Raw genomic sequence first — 15,224 nt, 5'->3', positions numbered from 1 at the left:
CCACTCCAAATAAAGCTGCTAAGTAATATGATGTGCTGTATGTGCTAATATGCATGTTATGTTTATTAGCTATATAAAACATCCTTTAGAGTAAAAATACCATTTCAAGTTATTACAGTTGTTGGGATACAAAGCTGTACGCTTTTCTCCCTATTCCCACCACCCCCAACTTGGAAATCTATGAAAAATACATTGTTCTCTCTTGAAAGAGGCTAATGACATTTACATATGAATAAGAACAATTGTCCATTCAATTATTTTTCTGTATACAGCAAATGTGTATTAATATTCAGTGTAATTTAAAAAGTCAGACTTTTCTTGACGGGATAAAAGTGGTATGAATTGATTTAGGACAAAGCCTTTCATTTTTAATGCCTAAAAAAGTGGGGCGATGCCGTATTAATTTTTTACTTAAGTGAATATCTAGTTTCTCTTCAAAGAGTACTCTGTTAGAGATATTATAACTCAAAGTAGCAGTTGTACTATTTTTAAAGAGTAAAGATACAAAGAAGGTTAGATATGTGGAGAGAAGTATAAATGTTTGTCAGGTCAAATAATAAAGTCCAGATCATAAACATAGACTTTTGTGGAGGAACCTTTGAATCTGGGCAAAATGCCATGTCTATAAAGGGTCTTTTTACATTTTAATTTATGGCTTGCATGTTTCACTTGTTTGATACTGCTTTTCTTTCAGTCTGTCTCTGGTTTGTCCAGATTGTAAGCTCTTTGCAGCAGAGACTTTACAAGACATTTATTTCACCTAAGGCATTGCATTGGATGAAATATTGATGATATTCAATGCAGAATTTGGAGTGGTTAATAAATGTTCTACTGTTTCAAAATGTAGTTATAAATTTATTTATTTTTTTACAATTCTGTGTTACACTCAGAGGATGAGCACAAACATCAGGAAAAAAGCCCAACATTAATGTGAATCCCAGGTGGAAAACTTGCTTTTATTGTGTGCAATGTTCCACTAGGAAAAATATTATTTATGACTTCCTTTAATTTATAAGGTTTGTTCTTGAAGTCTGATAGAGCCTTGGAAATTCCAATCAAGTAAAACCAGCTAGGTGGCAAAACTACACAATACCATCCATCCTGCCCCTTCCAGGATATTTTTGGGAAATGTCTGCATCTGAAACAGTGAGAAACAATGGCACTTGCTACTTAAAAGAATCTCCTTTGCATATCATAAAAATTCTTTATGTCAAATACTCAAAATAGTCCTTCTTTATTCTGTAGAATTCCATTTAGCAAGGAAACCAAGCTGAACCTTAGGGAGATGGAGCAGATAACTGCTTCTGTATCTGGAGCGCCTCTTGAAATCTTAACCTGTGAAGAAAAGCAAACTTCTCAGCAATGTAATTTATTTTTTTCTCAACAAAACGTTCATCCTTATACCTTGCTTATTTGTAAGAAGTTTTGGTAGGGCTGCAAGCTTGTCTGTAGACCTACATTGCTTTACCTTGCCACAGCTTAAATGTTCTCCTGGTTTTAGCCTTCCTGGCGTTTTATGGTGAACTCTTACGCACAAGGTCATCCACATCAGGTCTGGTGTTTTGTTCCAGACTTGAGACTTTTTCACCTGTTATCTGTCAGAAAGGTTTGTTCTAAGAAGTTTAAGTGAACAACACAGGTTTGAGGGTCTTAACTCTTCTAGAAAATAACTTTTTCTCTTGTCTGTCTTTTGGATATTGATCACTAAACTCTCCTGTACAATGTACTCCTAGAATACCATCTGCACTTGCAAGGAAATCAAATCCGTTTGTGCTTTTAAGACCTGTGGTCGTATTTGATGCTTTGCTTATGATATGCACATGTCACTTTGCTATAGACCCAGAACATCTCTCCTAACGTACTTTGCTTGTTTTAATTGTCAAGATTTTTCCAACTCTTGGCTGTCATGAGAAGGGAATACGGTGACCATGTTCATCAATGTGTGAAAAATGAGGTGTATTTCTGTATGCATCTTACACGTTTTACCCTTCTTGCTTTCTTTTCATACTATTATGCATTTCTCTCTTCAGTTAAAAACACTTCAGGAGTAGATATTGATCTTCAAAATTGTTTGAGCAAGTGGGTAGAAGCTACTTATTAAATACAAGATGCGATATTAAGTTATATGTCATGTGGCAAGTGTGCTGGTTACAGACATCGAAATGCAATGAAGTTGGAAGTGAACAGTATTTTTCTGCATGCTGTAAACTCAGTGCAAGTTTTTCAGCAGTTCAGTTTTGAAAATGGAAGATTAGTTCCAATATGATTAAATATTATATTTACTGTAGAAATTTCTGTTGAAATAAATTGTTATAAAGTATGAATTTGTTTCCTTTTTTTCACCACCAGTGGTTTTCTTTTAGATGTTTAGGTGGTTATTCTGACTCTTAAATTGCTCTAAATGTTACAAGTATTAATATACCTCAAAGCTGATCTTAAAAACTTTTGAGGGTACAATATAAGATACAGTAATAACACAGTGAAAAAAAATACCTTGTTAATTATGATGTGAGACACACTATTCCAAATTACTTTTGTCTGAAGTCAGCATGTCTTTATGTATAATAAATCTTGAATGTTTTGCAAGTACAGTATCTCCTGCCTTGGCCTGCCTGTATAGTTTAAACCACTGTATAAATTATCGGGATTTATTTTTTTAACCCTGGATGTGAAAATTGAGTAAACATGATTTGGTAGAAAGTTCTAGTTGTTTGGTTTTGTTGTTTGTTTTGTTTGTTTTTTTTTTTTAAGAAACTTTTTTCTTTTAAGAAAGCTTTTTCTTCTGTGAGAATATCAAAGCTTTGTATTGTGCACTGATTTTTTTTTTAGCAGCTGCATAACACCAAGACAAATAAGTTTTGTCGTATATTGTGAGATATACAAGTCATTGTTCTACATTGTTAGTTCTTACTTTGAAGTTCTCATTTATTGTTTACATCCTTCTCCCCCTTCCTCGCTTCCTCCCTCCCTCCCCCATATATTCGTAGACTTGGAAAAAATCTGGCAATCAACAAGTACTGTTTTGTCAAATATCCAGAAAAAATCTCTGATGGATGTTAAACTTTCAGGATGCCACCTCTGGCCTAAGGGTTATCCCTGTAATGAAGACAAGTGAACAGTGATCAGTAGTTCAAAGCTATCTCTGATTAATATTGTTAGTCTACTTATTGATTTACTTTTAAATCGAGTATTTAAATATTTCTACAAATTTTTGTAAATGATGACAAGGTGAATGTTTGTCTTCTGTCATGAAAAACTGAGATACCACCTTTTTTTTTTCCCCCAAAGATTTATGACAGTTGCAGATTAAACTCTATCGGTTTAAGTTTGACAGTTATTTAAATTTTCATAGCACCTAACCTGAGCTATGAAAATACAGGATAGTGATACGATGAAACCCCATTTTCAGGTAACTATTTGCTGGTTTTGGTGGTGTTTTGTTTTTTTAATTAGGAAGAAAGTGTGACTAGGCACATAAAAGCAGTTCTGTTGATACCACCCTCCATGGCTTTAAATAACAGGGACAGCACAGATGTTTGACATCAGTATTGTTTACATGGCCTTAGGGTTTAATTGCCTCATACTCTTTGTAAGGAGAATAAACAATGACAGAAATCCAAAGGAATGATGTTCAGGCAACAGCAAGGGCTGCATTTCATACATAGTTGCAAACTTCTCAACTATAGCTAAATATCTACACTTTTTTTTTTTTTTTTTGTCTGAATGGTAACATGCCATAAATTTAATGTTCTCTGCTGCCTCTTAACTGGTAATAAAAGGTGTTAAAACTGATGAGCATGAGCACAGTGAGTAACTTCTAACAAGGTGAATGACTTTTCTAAGTTGTTTTTATCTGTTTTCTCTAAAACTTATGAAGGTCTTTGATACTGTTGTAGGTTATTTTGTTTCTCAATATGTGTTTAATAAATAAAGTAAAGCTGAAGTGCAAAGGGCACTTTATAGAGTCATAGCACATAAAGTTACAAAGCACTATTCCACAGGAAATTGAGACGAACTTAGCAAATGAGGTTTGACATTTAGTAACTACAGATATGTGGTTGACTCAGTTTGCATGGTTTTAATTTGAAAGATACTCCTTTATTGAAATTAGTATTTAATAACGTGTTTAAACTTTGAAATGGAAGGGGAGAAGTTTCACTCCCAGTTGTGAAGTGATGAGCCCATTTACTTCAACCCCAGCCTTAATGAGATCACTTTTTAAAATGTGTTTACATGACTCAATTTTTTTTATCTACATATGTGGTGAGATTGGAAGTCTGCCTTACACAAAGGGTGGGTCAAAAAGCAGATTTATAAATGAAACCAGTACTCCAAGCTTTGCTATATGATGCTGTTTTGTTGTTGTTATGCTTTCTGGCTCTTCCAGCGGTTTTCCACAGAAGGGATTGTAAGTGTAGGATTTTTAAATCAATATATCTTTATTTTTACAGCAAATGCTCAGATTAACACTTCCAGAAGTTGTGATGAAGATACATGTGTATCTTGGAACTAGGGACCATTATAAAATTTAAATGTTGATTTTTTTATTTGATTTTATTTTTTACATGTTACTCATTACAAACACAGCTTTCCTCTTAAGACTATCTGAAAACTCCGTGTGCACATCAGCTATTGAATTTCAAACACTTTAGTATGGGGCTTGTCACATTTATTCATATAGTAGGTCCTGAAGGGACAAAATTATGTAAGTTGTGGATGAAGCAGATAGGGCAGGAAAATGTCTGGGGTGCTGAAACTTCAGAATTTCATATAGGTTTATAAAAGTTGAGGACCTTGAGTGCTTTTGAAGGTATCTCCTTTTCAACCCTCAACTGGTGAGAAGTTGGTCTTTGGGACTTTTCAAGTAAGAGGTGGTTGTTTTTTTTTTTACTTTTTCTTTAAGTATTAAAAATAATCTATTTTGTTATTACAGTCTTTGCCTTCATTAAGAGCTGCCTTCTGTATCTTGGATGCAATTTTCACATTTGTTGTTTGGTTGCAACTAGCTCTCCTTTTTGGCAAGTAGTCCCAAAATCTGTGAAATTTTAAGGGATGCCTGTTCTACTGGAAGTACTGCAATGAATTAATGAACTAAAATTGATGAGAACTAGTGCAAGTGCAAGAATGGTGTTAAGTGGAAGATTAATGACAAGCAGTGGGAGCCAATTTCAAGTACAGGGATTTCTACTGTCAACCTGTGGGAAAACAGCCTTGTGGCTGAGAACAATCACCATCCCTTAAAAATATATGTCCATGTTTAATACAAGACAAATTTTAGAGTTTGATTTATTTTTATGTTCTTTCAACCTATAGAATAATAAAACGTAGACCAGATCTCAGCTGATGCAAACCGCCAAGGATTAATTTACATCAGCCAAGACGTTCTTACTTTATTAATGAGTTTTAAATGTAGTGTGTTTGTGCAGATTTAATAGCTATATGAGTGCAATAGCTATACATCAGTAATTCATAAGCTTTTAATGTAATTCAAGTAGACTGGACTCTCATGTTTAGTTTCTAGTATTTGTGTTTTTACAAGACCTTCATATTTTTTTTTTTATGGAATGTCCATAGACTGTCTGTCTGGAATTGGATTACTGTGCTGCTTTTTTTTAATCAACACTTATTTATCACCTGGTGCTAAGATTTTTCTTCTATAATGTCACTTTGTTGGAGGGATATATACATATATTTCTTTTCATAGATACATATGTGTATATTTCATGAATAGAACATGGTTTTTTTATCGTGATGCTTATTTTTGGATGATAAAAGAGATGGCTGACAGCTGAGAATACTGTCTATTTTCCTTGGATTAATTGTCAATCTAACTTTTTTTTCCCCTGATGATTTGCATAAGACTGTGTACCTATTTAGTCTTGGGAGATGGGTAGCCTCCTTATATACAGCGTAATAAGCAGGCGTATACTTTGGGTATCAGTGGATGCGGAGTCTGGAAAATAAAAACAAAAATGGATTTTTGCAGCTCATGTTTTAAGTCACAGTAATGTAGTGACGTTTTCAAGTCACAATAAACAGAAATATGTACACTAAGTAATCATATAAAAAGTTAATTTTTAATGTGTTTATTGTTTGTATATATTAGATAAAGATTCATGCTTGAATGACTACTTTTGATAAGTCAAAGGAATAAAAATAAAAGCTGAATGAATAATGCTTGTTGGTTCCTTCAGAGTTTGTCAGTTGGGAGTATTAAAAGTCAGGTTCTTAGTTGAGCTAAACAAAAACTGGAGAACTGAAAATAGCTGGATGGTGATGGGAGTCCAATGTCCAGCTCCAAGGCAGGTAGACCTCAGCACTAGGGGCTCTTAGAACATCCAAAAGGCAAATAAATTTTTTTCTGTTGGCAACAGACAGCTTACAGTTGTCTTCTGGTGAGATTTTGGGAATCATAGTCCAAGGATTTTGGTCTGCCCTTTCTAAAGTAATGGGGGTCGTTGGGACCCATCACTGTGGGGAAGCTCTTCTGTCCACTTTGCTTTCTGAACAGTAGAAACGATTAAATGTGGAAGTGGAATAGCCTGAATCAGAACTCGAGGTGTCACTTTTGTTTTTTAGAAAACTCTGAGAAACACAAGATACCTATCATATTTGCAGAGTCCTGAAGACAGTGTTTAATGGCATAGTGAAACTATGCGAGAGATTTAAAAATACTTTAAAGATGAAAACTTAGACTACAAGTAAGAAGTGGCAATGTGGTGCTGTGCCAAAGGGGTTCAAGTACGCTGCTTGGGACAAATAAAAGCAGAAGCAGGAAATGTATTTTAGCAATCAAATTCAGCAGCAATATCCTTAATCCCATTCTAAGTAACCTTTAAAAGGAAATGTGTTTATAATGTGAAATCTCTGAATAATAGAAAACAAACAAAAATAAACATGCATCTGGGCCAAAGGACATTCTTTGTATAAATGTAACACCTGCCTAAAGAATAAAAGCAAGTTTACCATACTTGGTATATTAACAGAAATATTAAAAGTTTCATTCTTAAGTGTTTATTTAAATAAAGGACAATAGCTTTTTCTGGGCAGTAGCAGTTGGTTTTATTGCCAACTAAAACATCTTATAAATTCATTTTCTAAATAAATAATTTACGCTGAGATCTTTTCTAACAGTTTTATCCAATAAATATTAAAATATTGAGAAACTGAATATAGATTTTTTTTTTAATAGCAATTATTTGTTAGTGACTTCCCATTGCCTTCTCATTGGCATGAATGATTAATTTAAAAGTTATGGAAAGGTCATCAGTGTAATTTATTCTTTATTTTGATTAAGCTGTATATCTGTTCTATTTTGCTTTTAAAGCTGGACATGAAAATGAAAATAGCAGAAGGTAAATTTCATGAAGAAAAACTTAAATTACAGCAGAAGCATGATACTGATGTTCAAAAGGTAAGAAGTGTTTGCATTTTTTTTCGAAGACAGTATATAAAACAAAATAATAGAGAGTCTGATTACAATAAATAATTTGCATTTGTACTTTAATTTCTTCACAATTGCAGTTAATGTTCCTTTAAAGTAGGATTGTAAGTAACAGTTTGCATAAGCTGACAGAAATGCAAAATATTCTATGATAACATAAACTTAGGAAGGGAAAAGCACTTGCAGAAAGTAGATGAAAATACAAGGTGATTTGTTTGTTTGTTTGAACAAGACAACTTATTTTACCAGCTGAACAGCTTCCATGGATCCCTATGCTGATGAAATCATAAACTCATGATTTTTCTTTTAGAGAGAAAACAATTACATTATAGAAAAATGTGAACAAAAATACTTAATTAAATTTTTATGGACAAAATGCAAAAAAAACCAGTAGGAAAAGCATCAAGTATATCACACGTGTTCCCACTAATATAGCAATAGTGCTTGTTCTTGTGTCTCCATTTTGACACTGTATCTTAAAGCATAGGCTGGTCAATAAACAGTTCGTTATTTATGTTATTGCATTGTTAAAGCTATATGTGGCTTTTAATTCTTCACAGCAATAAAGTGACACCAGATACACTTCCTTTGGGTTAAGTTGGATTTGTCTTTATTGCGTTGTGTAGTGCCACTTTCGGGAAGATTACAAAAAGACTATCAAAGACCATACTGTTACTTTTAATACCATGTTTTAAACATGTGGGGTGAAATTCTGCAAGGTACTAAGTGCTTTCTGAAGCACTCTGATCCCAGGAACGTAATGGGAGTTAAATGCTCAGCGTTGGGATTGTGGTGACTTATCCTACTGTAAGCTTTGCATTACTGAGTACCTCTGTTTTGTTTCTTAAGACTGAGTCACAGACTTGGAGGAAGTTAGTTGACACAACACTATGACACATCAAAGCCTCCTGAAAGGATGTTAATATTTGGTCAGGTGCATATTTGGCTCATCTGTTCTCAAAGTCTGCAAGCATAACTAGCTAGCAAAGCTGAGAGTCTAAAGGAAACAGCTTTGTGAGAATGAGAAATAGTTTAAATGCTTTCTCATCCCCTGAGTTGTCATCCTTTTCTAACTGATGTTAGAATTCCGTCTTTTGAAGTTGTTTAATAATGTTGGATATTTTAGAAAAGGTTAAATAGTGTCGTATTAATCTTTAAAGACACAAAACATTTAATGCAGATGGAGTAATATTGTTTTAAGATGAAAGCTTCTGTTTGATGAGAGATTTGGGGCACTTATAAAATTTCTGTGACTTTAATGTTTAAGATAAACACGAAGTTTAAATTAAAATACTATCTCAAAGTGTGCAAATATCGAGCTTTTTTTTTTTTTTTCTCCAAAATCAGCATGTACAGAAATGTGGATGTAGTTACACCTCATATACTTGCTCTATTCTAACCCATTGTTTCTTGGAATACGTGCAAAGAATTGCAATTGGTGAAGTACAAAAGAGTGTAATGAAGTTCACCAGTTACTTAAGTATTTCTTAAACCTGCTGAGAATTTTAGATGCTTTTAAATTGTATTGAGAACATAAACATGAAAAGGGAAACAAATCCTTCTATTTGCAATAGTAGCACTGTGAAACTTCCAAACTCAACAAAAGCAACATTGGATTTGTCCAAGTTTAAGAGAAAACAAAAAGACCCCCCTAAAACATGAAACTCCTTTTAATCTACTCTACTGCCTACATTTATCTAAATCAATCCTTTGTTTACGACTTGGCAGTCTTAGCTGTGAAAATTACTTAGATTTAATCACTTAGTCCTTCAGGACCTAAGCACTTCTTGAAGGCAGCTCCTTTGACAGAGATCAGTGTATACTATTTTGTGCACTGGTTGTAGTTTCAGCTTTTTGGACTTTTGTTAAAGTATTGTGAATTTTCCCTACAGATTTTGGATAGAAAGAATGATGAAATAGAGGTATTGAAGTCCCTCTACAAAAACAAACAAAATGAAGCTGAGGAGACAATTAGAAAACTGGAGAAAAAAGGTGATTTTTATCTTCACAGTTGATTTCTGCATGGTGGTATACTAATGCATCTTTCTTGTGACTATGGGCTTACGTGTTCCTTCTAGGTGCAGATGTCCCTTCCCTCTTCATTTGCAAGTCTTGACCTAATTTTTTCTTTAGATTTTTTAGAGGCTTGTCCAGTTGTCTTTGCTGTCCAGTTTCCAAACCAATTTTTCCAAGAGTCAGTGTAATCTTATGTTTAATACTTACAGGTTTTATAAGAGTCACCAAGAAAAATTTCTTTGATATCTAAGTATTTTGACCACTTATTGCAAACTTTTTGGAATCTCTGGCGCAAGGTTAATTTATTTTTGCATTCAGTACATTTTAATCAAACCACAGTGTGTTATTTATTTAGGACTATTGCGGCAGGAGGTTTCAAACATGAGTACTAGTCTTGAATATGTCATAAGTACAAAACTTGGCCTGAGTGTGGCTTGTCAGCAGTTTTTGAATGTTAGTTTCTTTCAGAATTCCTTGGAGTCCATTTACACTATGAACTAAACCACAGTGTAAAATAATACACAAGTTTGGTAACCTATGTACAAAAAAGGAGAGTTCCATGTATATTGTTTCCTGCTCCTTGGCAAAGTAAATTGTCTAACAGGGGATCTGGTGCTTCTGTTGGTGGGCTGGTGGTTGCACTCAGCTGTAACTGGTTGTGTTTGTCACCTACACTCTTGCTGGATAGTGAAAATTATCAGTCACTTTTGAAAAGTGAATATGTACCTGCTTTGTTTTCCACCAGATTTGTCAGACTGTAAATTCTTGATGCAATCACTTGCAGTTTAAGTTGGGGAACTTAATTTTGTTGTAGATCTTGGGCATTCAACCTTCACAAGAACCTTTCCTCCTAAGGGTGCACGTAAGATCAGGTTTAAAATGCCTGTTTTCTTTAGGTTACAGAATTTTGTTGATGTATCTTTACTGCTTCAGTAAGGGAAAATGACTATGAAATATTTTGTAAATGAAGTGGAGAAGAGAGAACACCTTGTAATATTTTAGTGACACAGAATTTAAGTGCTAAATTTTAAAGAAGCACGTGCATTATGTATTTTTAAGAGCCAAGAAACATGAGAAAGCCAGGTCAGTTGGAAAACTGATGTAATCTGATTGCATCTGTTGCCAACACTGAGAAATCCCAAAGGTATCTCTTGAATGGTTGTTTATTTTTCCATTTTTGACAGTTCAGACCCTTGTTCGTGAGTCACAAGTCATCAGAGAAGCAAAAGAGAAGCAGATTGTGGAGTTAAAGAAGATGTGTGAGCAAAGCAATGAGTCTTTGAACAATGAGTGGGAGAAAAGGGTAATGAATAATACTTGCTTTCTTTGAAAGACTCCTACAGCATATATCTGGGATAATACATTTTGTCACGTAAAAAAAAATAATATAAGGAACGCTTTACTTTCAAATTTTTTTTTTTTCCTGGAGTAATCTGCAAGACTTTTTTGCTGATGCTTGCACACCCACACCCACCCAGCTGGTCTCTCTGTTTCTGGGGTTGATCTGGCCCTCTTGGCAAGTCTCTGGATGTAATAGGGAAGTGTTTATTTCTGGTTGACCTGACACGGAATTTTAATCTCTGTAAACCTGCTGCTACCTGCTGCCACGGTGATTCCTTTGAACTATTATTTTTGCATTGGGTCATGAATTCTTCAATGTATTTTTATTTATTGTTACACTTAAGACAGCAGCAAAGCAGAGAGAAAAGCATGTTTATTGAAAGACAGCTTCACCTTTGTCCAGATTATTGTCAGTATTTGTCTTGCTTACTCCTCTCAGGATAGGGAGGGTCACAAAAAGGGCAAACCCACCTCCCTTCGTAGATGAAGGATGCCATTAAATTTAATTTTTTTGCAGCCCTGCATCTGGAAGTGGTGTTGGTTTTAATTCTTGTCTTGTAAGAGATAAATCATAAATCTTCTCCTTTGTGCTTAAGACCTTGAGGCTTCACTGTTAGGTGGGGGTTCTTTGTTTTGTTTTAGAGAAGCATTATTTTCAGCCCGAGGTCATCCCACTTTTTGCAGTTACCTAGCAAGTGCTGTTCTTACAGATGTAACTGTCAACAGTGATGCCAGTGTGCAAACAAGAAGGCAAATTAAAATGCTAATATTAATTTTAACTTAATGAAATTACAGAATTGAAATCGGAGCATGTATCTTATGGAAAAATGTGGTTAGTGGGAAGCATGGTAGAAATATAGTAAAAGTTAACAGTGCAATATTTTTATACTTTATATACTACTGTGTATTTTTTCCTTTGAATAGATGCAGGTTATTTGAATAGATGTTGCTGACAATAATGCAAATATTACCACAGTCTGTTGTACAGGAGGTAGAGACTCCCAGAATTTTTGGTTTTATTTATATCTTAACACACTTGGAGATTAAATATTTATTTATTTATTTTCCCAGATTATTTTTTAAAGGCTCTCAAATTCAGCATATCTTCTGAACATGACAGTATATACATGATACTTATAATAATAATTTATTAGCATTCTTACCTTTTGGATGAAAAATTTTGTTAAGTTACTGCACGCTGTTGAAGTCTGTTAAATAATGGTCTGGATTCACAGACACCTCCGTGATTTTGCTAGTCTATATGTTGGAGAGAAAAAAATCCATACTTGTGCAAATTAACCTGATTTTTAGGAGTGTGTTTAGAGTGATGCTTATATTTTGTATATGGCAGCTTTCTCCTTCAGCTGTGAAATGGATTTGTTAGAAACTTGAGAAATACATAATAGCTGTTATACAACCAATACACCATAGAAGTTTTGTATGGTAATTTGACATGACATTATTTGTTACTATTGTACAGACAGAAAATTTATATTTGAGGCTGTTTAACTAGAAAGGGAGGCCACTTGTGTTCAGAATATATATCAAGAGTTAGTAATGACACAAATAAGCCTTTCATTAGACAAGTAGATAGTCAAGGCTGTCCAACTTCTTACAAAGTGACAGGCAGATAAGCTGGCAGTGTAAGTATCTGGAGAGAGTATTAGTGTTTCCGTAATAGAAAAGAATTAATTTTGTGCAACAGTCATTGGTGGTCAGTTTGAATGTGTAAACAAATAGAATAGCAGAGAATGGCAAAAATAGGTATGTGTCTTAGTATTCTGCATAGATAGGTTATGTCCACTATACATTTTTAAATGACTTCTAAATTACCACTTATAGAGTCATAGTACACCTAATCAGTGAGCGAATGATCTAGTTTTGTTACAGAGGACAGAAATGTCGCCTGCGCTTGTTAGTTATTCTATTTATGTACTATAATAATATAATACTTAAAAATGCTAGTGTTATATGCCACTCATTGTTTGGTAATATTTTTGTGATGCAGCTTCACAATGCTGTGGCTGAGATGGAGAAGGAGAAGTTTAACATTCGAAAGAAGCACACAGAAGATATGCAGGAACTGCTGGAGGACACCAATGCTCGTCTTAGCAAAATGGAGGAAGATTATTTGGAACAGATAAAGTCAACTGTAAGTTTTTTGTAAATATGTCATGACAGCAAGTGTCTCTTGCAGTATTCAAATGTCATGCTTTTGTGCAAAAGTGTACATAAATACTGTTAGGCTGAGAAATGTTTTTGGTACTGCAATGCAGTTGTTCTACCTTGGAAGAGAACAGTATCCTGGCAGCCAGTCCAACCAAGGATTTTTGCCCCTGGATAAAATTCATCAAAGTACAGCCCTTCAATGAATATTACACAGATATGTATTTGTATTGAAGGACTGTTTCTAGCATTTCTCACTGTATTTGATTTGAGTTAGCAGAACTTTTGTCTCTGTAGGTTTGTAGACTATAAAAAAGGATTTATATAGTACATCTATTTTCATGGATACATGTGACTTCTTACTTACCCGCCTCTTCTTTGAATGATCAAATGCTTCTCTTAGATTAAAGATTAAATAAAAAAGATATTTAAAATAACTGTTGTATTATTCTAATGTATGCCTTTCTTTCCTACAATAATTAGAAACATGTAAGCAGGTGTAATGTGAATTTTGTGCCTGCCATGTAAATGATGTAAAAAGCAAAAAAATTAACAAATATCCTCAAGAAAACATACTGTACTTTTTATCAGGATGAAGTATGAAGAAAATTGAATGAGTGAAATGACAATGTCAAGCAAAATTTATTCCTTTATTAATGAATGTTGAATTTAAAAATTAGCATTCAGATCATGTCATAGGTAACAGTAAATACAGAGAAAAATGGACACAGTCTGTCAGCAAGATTGAATTTAAGAACCATCAGAACTAGACAGATCTTGCTGAGCAGCTTCTGATTTAATAATTAAACAAGGTAGAGTTCAAGGCAGGGCTTAAGATGAAAGACTAGACTGTCACTGGAAATTAGTTTTCTTTTTTTTTTTCTCTCTTTCTTTCTCCTGATTTTTTTTTCTGTTGGTATTTCAGAGTTTCCTTGTTCAGAGTTTCATGTTGTCAAGAATGCTATTGCTGCTAGCAAGTGAAATTGGCTGAACAATTTAACTAATACCATACAACTGATAAGTGGGGTTTTGTGCACTGAACAAGTATTAACTTCCTTGAGGGGTGGGGGGCCAGGGAGGAGTTATGATATTTGGTGATATGTTAGGTATGACTTTTTTCTTTGGTTTTTTTTTCTTTTTCCTTTGTTTTTTGTTTTGTTGTTGTTCTTAAAAAAACAAACAAAAAACCCCCAAACAATGCTCCCCCCTAAAAAACCCCCCAACAATAAAAAAAAAACCACCACCACCCCCCCCAAAAAAACCCAAAAAACCCAAACCCAAACAACCCATACTGTGCAGCTGGCTTTGCATTGATGGAAAAGTTTGCTGTACTCTGTTCGTGAAACATCTTAAGCCAGCTGACAAAGTTCAGGTGAGCATTCTGGCTATGGGATGTTCTTGCGTTCGTTCAGGCTCATTTAATGATTCTGGGGCACTAACTTGAGATGGCAGATGTTTCAGTTTTTATTTTACTTTAACAGAGGGTGAAAATACTGTTCCACTTCCCTCATCTTTGGACCTTTGTTAATATAAAAATAACTATGATATGTACATCCTGGAAGGACAGCTGTGTCTTTTTTTTTTTTGACTCCAGCCTCCTGAGGAGTTCTCTCATTTCCGTGCGCATCAACATAACTTTAGGGAAGAGTGGGAATTAGTAGAGTAGTCTCATGCTACCTGCCTGTTCCCACTCTGCTCACTTTTAAAATTGTTTATATTAGGAGATGAAGTTCTGGGAAAAAGATAGAACTTTTGATAGATGTTCGTAATTAATTTATTGAACAGAAATCACTGAATTTAAACCAATGATTTGGAGAAGTGGATTAGGGAAAGGTATACCAGAGGAATGCACTCTGTCTTGATATGGATTTGCTGTATTTCTGTGCACAACACTTCCCTTCTCTGTGTGCCTCCATTTTCCATTAACAAAATGGAGATGATATACTTACCTTACAAGACGATTAGTGAATTATTTAGTTAGTAGTTTTTAATTGATTTGAAATACAACTAGATAGCATTCGCGCTGTTAATGTAGCATTTGTATTATAACGTTCTTATATGCTCCAAATCCGTAGCAGATATTGCTGTATCTTATTGTTTACATCCTTGGATATGGTTTTGCCAAAGTGCGCACAGAAAAGGCAGTTGTTTCAAATCTATAATTCTTTAGAAACCTAAATGCATTGCTCCTTGTTTTAGTTGAAAAAGTTTTTATATATATATATATTTTATGTCTGTAAACATATGATGGTTGTAA

The 15,224-nt window shown here is 34.2% G+C and overlaps 1 protein-coding gene across 3 annotated transcripts in view; it reads left to right on the top strand.

Moving 5' to 3' along the window:
• The window catches only part of CEP112 (centrosomal protein 112), a 175,157-nt gene that overhangs the window by 28,632 nt on the left and 131,301 nt on the right, over positions 1-15,224 (top strand). For all 3 annotated transcript variants that reach the window (XR_012652625.1, XM_075044244.1, XM_075044243.1), the window contains 4 exons: positions 7,328-7,414; positions 9,337-9,436; positions 10,645-10,763; positions 12,810-12,953. Coding sequence is in view for 2 of the 3 variants with exons in the window: in XM_075044244.1 (XP_074900345.1) it covers positions 7,328-7,414; positions 9,337-9,436; positions 10,645-10,763; positions 12,810-12,953 (450 nt within the window). In the remaining variant the exon portion in view is untranslated. The remainder of the gene's footprint in view (positions 1-7,327; positions 7,415-9,336; positions 9,437-10,644; positions 10,764-12,809; positions 12,954-15,224) is intronic.

The sequence above is a fragment of the Buteo buteo genome, chromosome 13 (assembly GCF_964188355.1).
Source record: "Buteo buteo chromosome 13, bButBut1.hap1.1, whole genome shotgun sequence".
Taxonomy (NCBI): domain Eukaryota; kingdom Metazoa; phylum Chordata; class Aves; order Accipitriformes; family Accipitridae; genus Buteo; species Buteo buteo.
The sequence above is the reverse complement of the archived record's forward strand: the minus strand, read 5'-3'. Positions and strand labels throughout refer to the sequence as shown.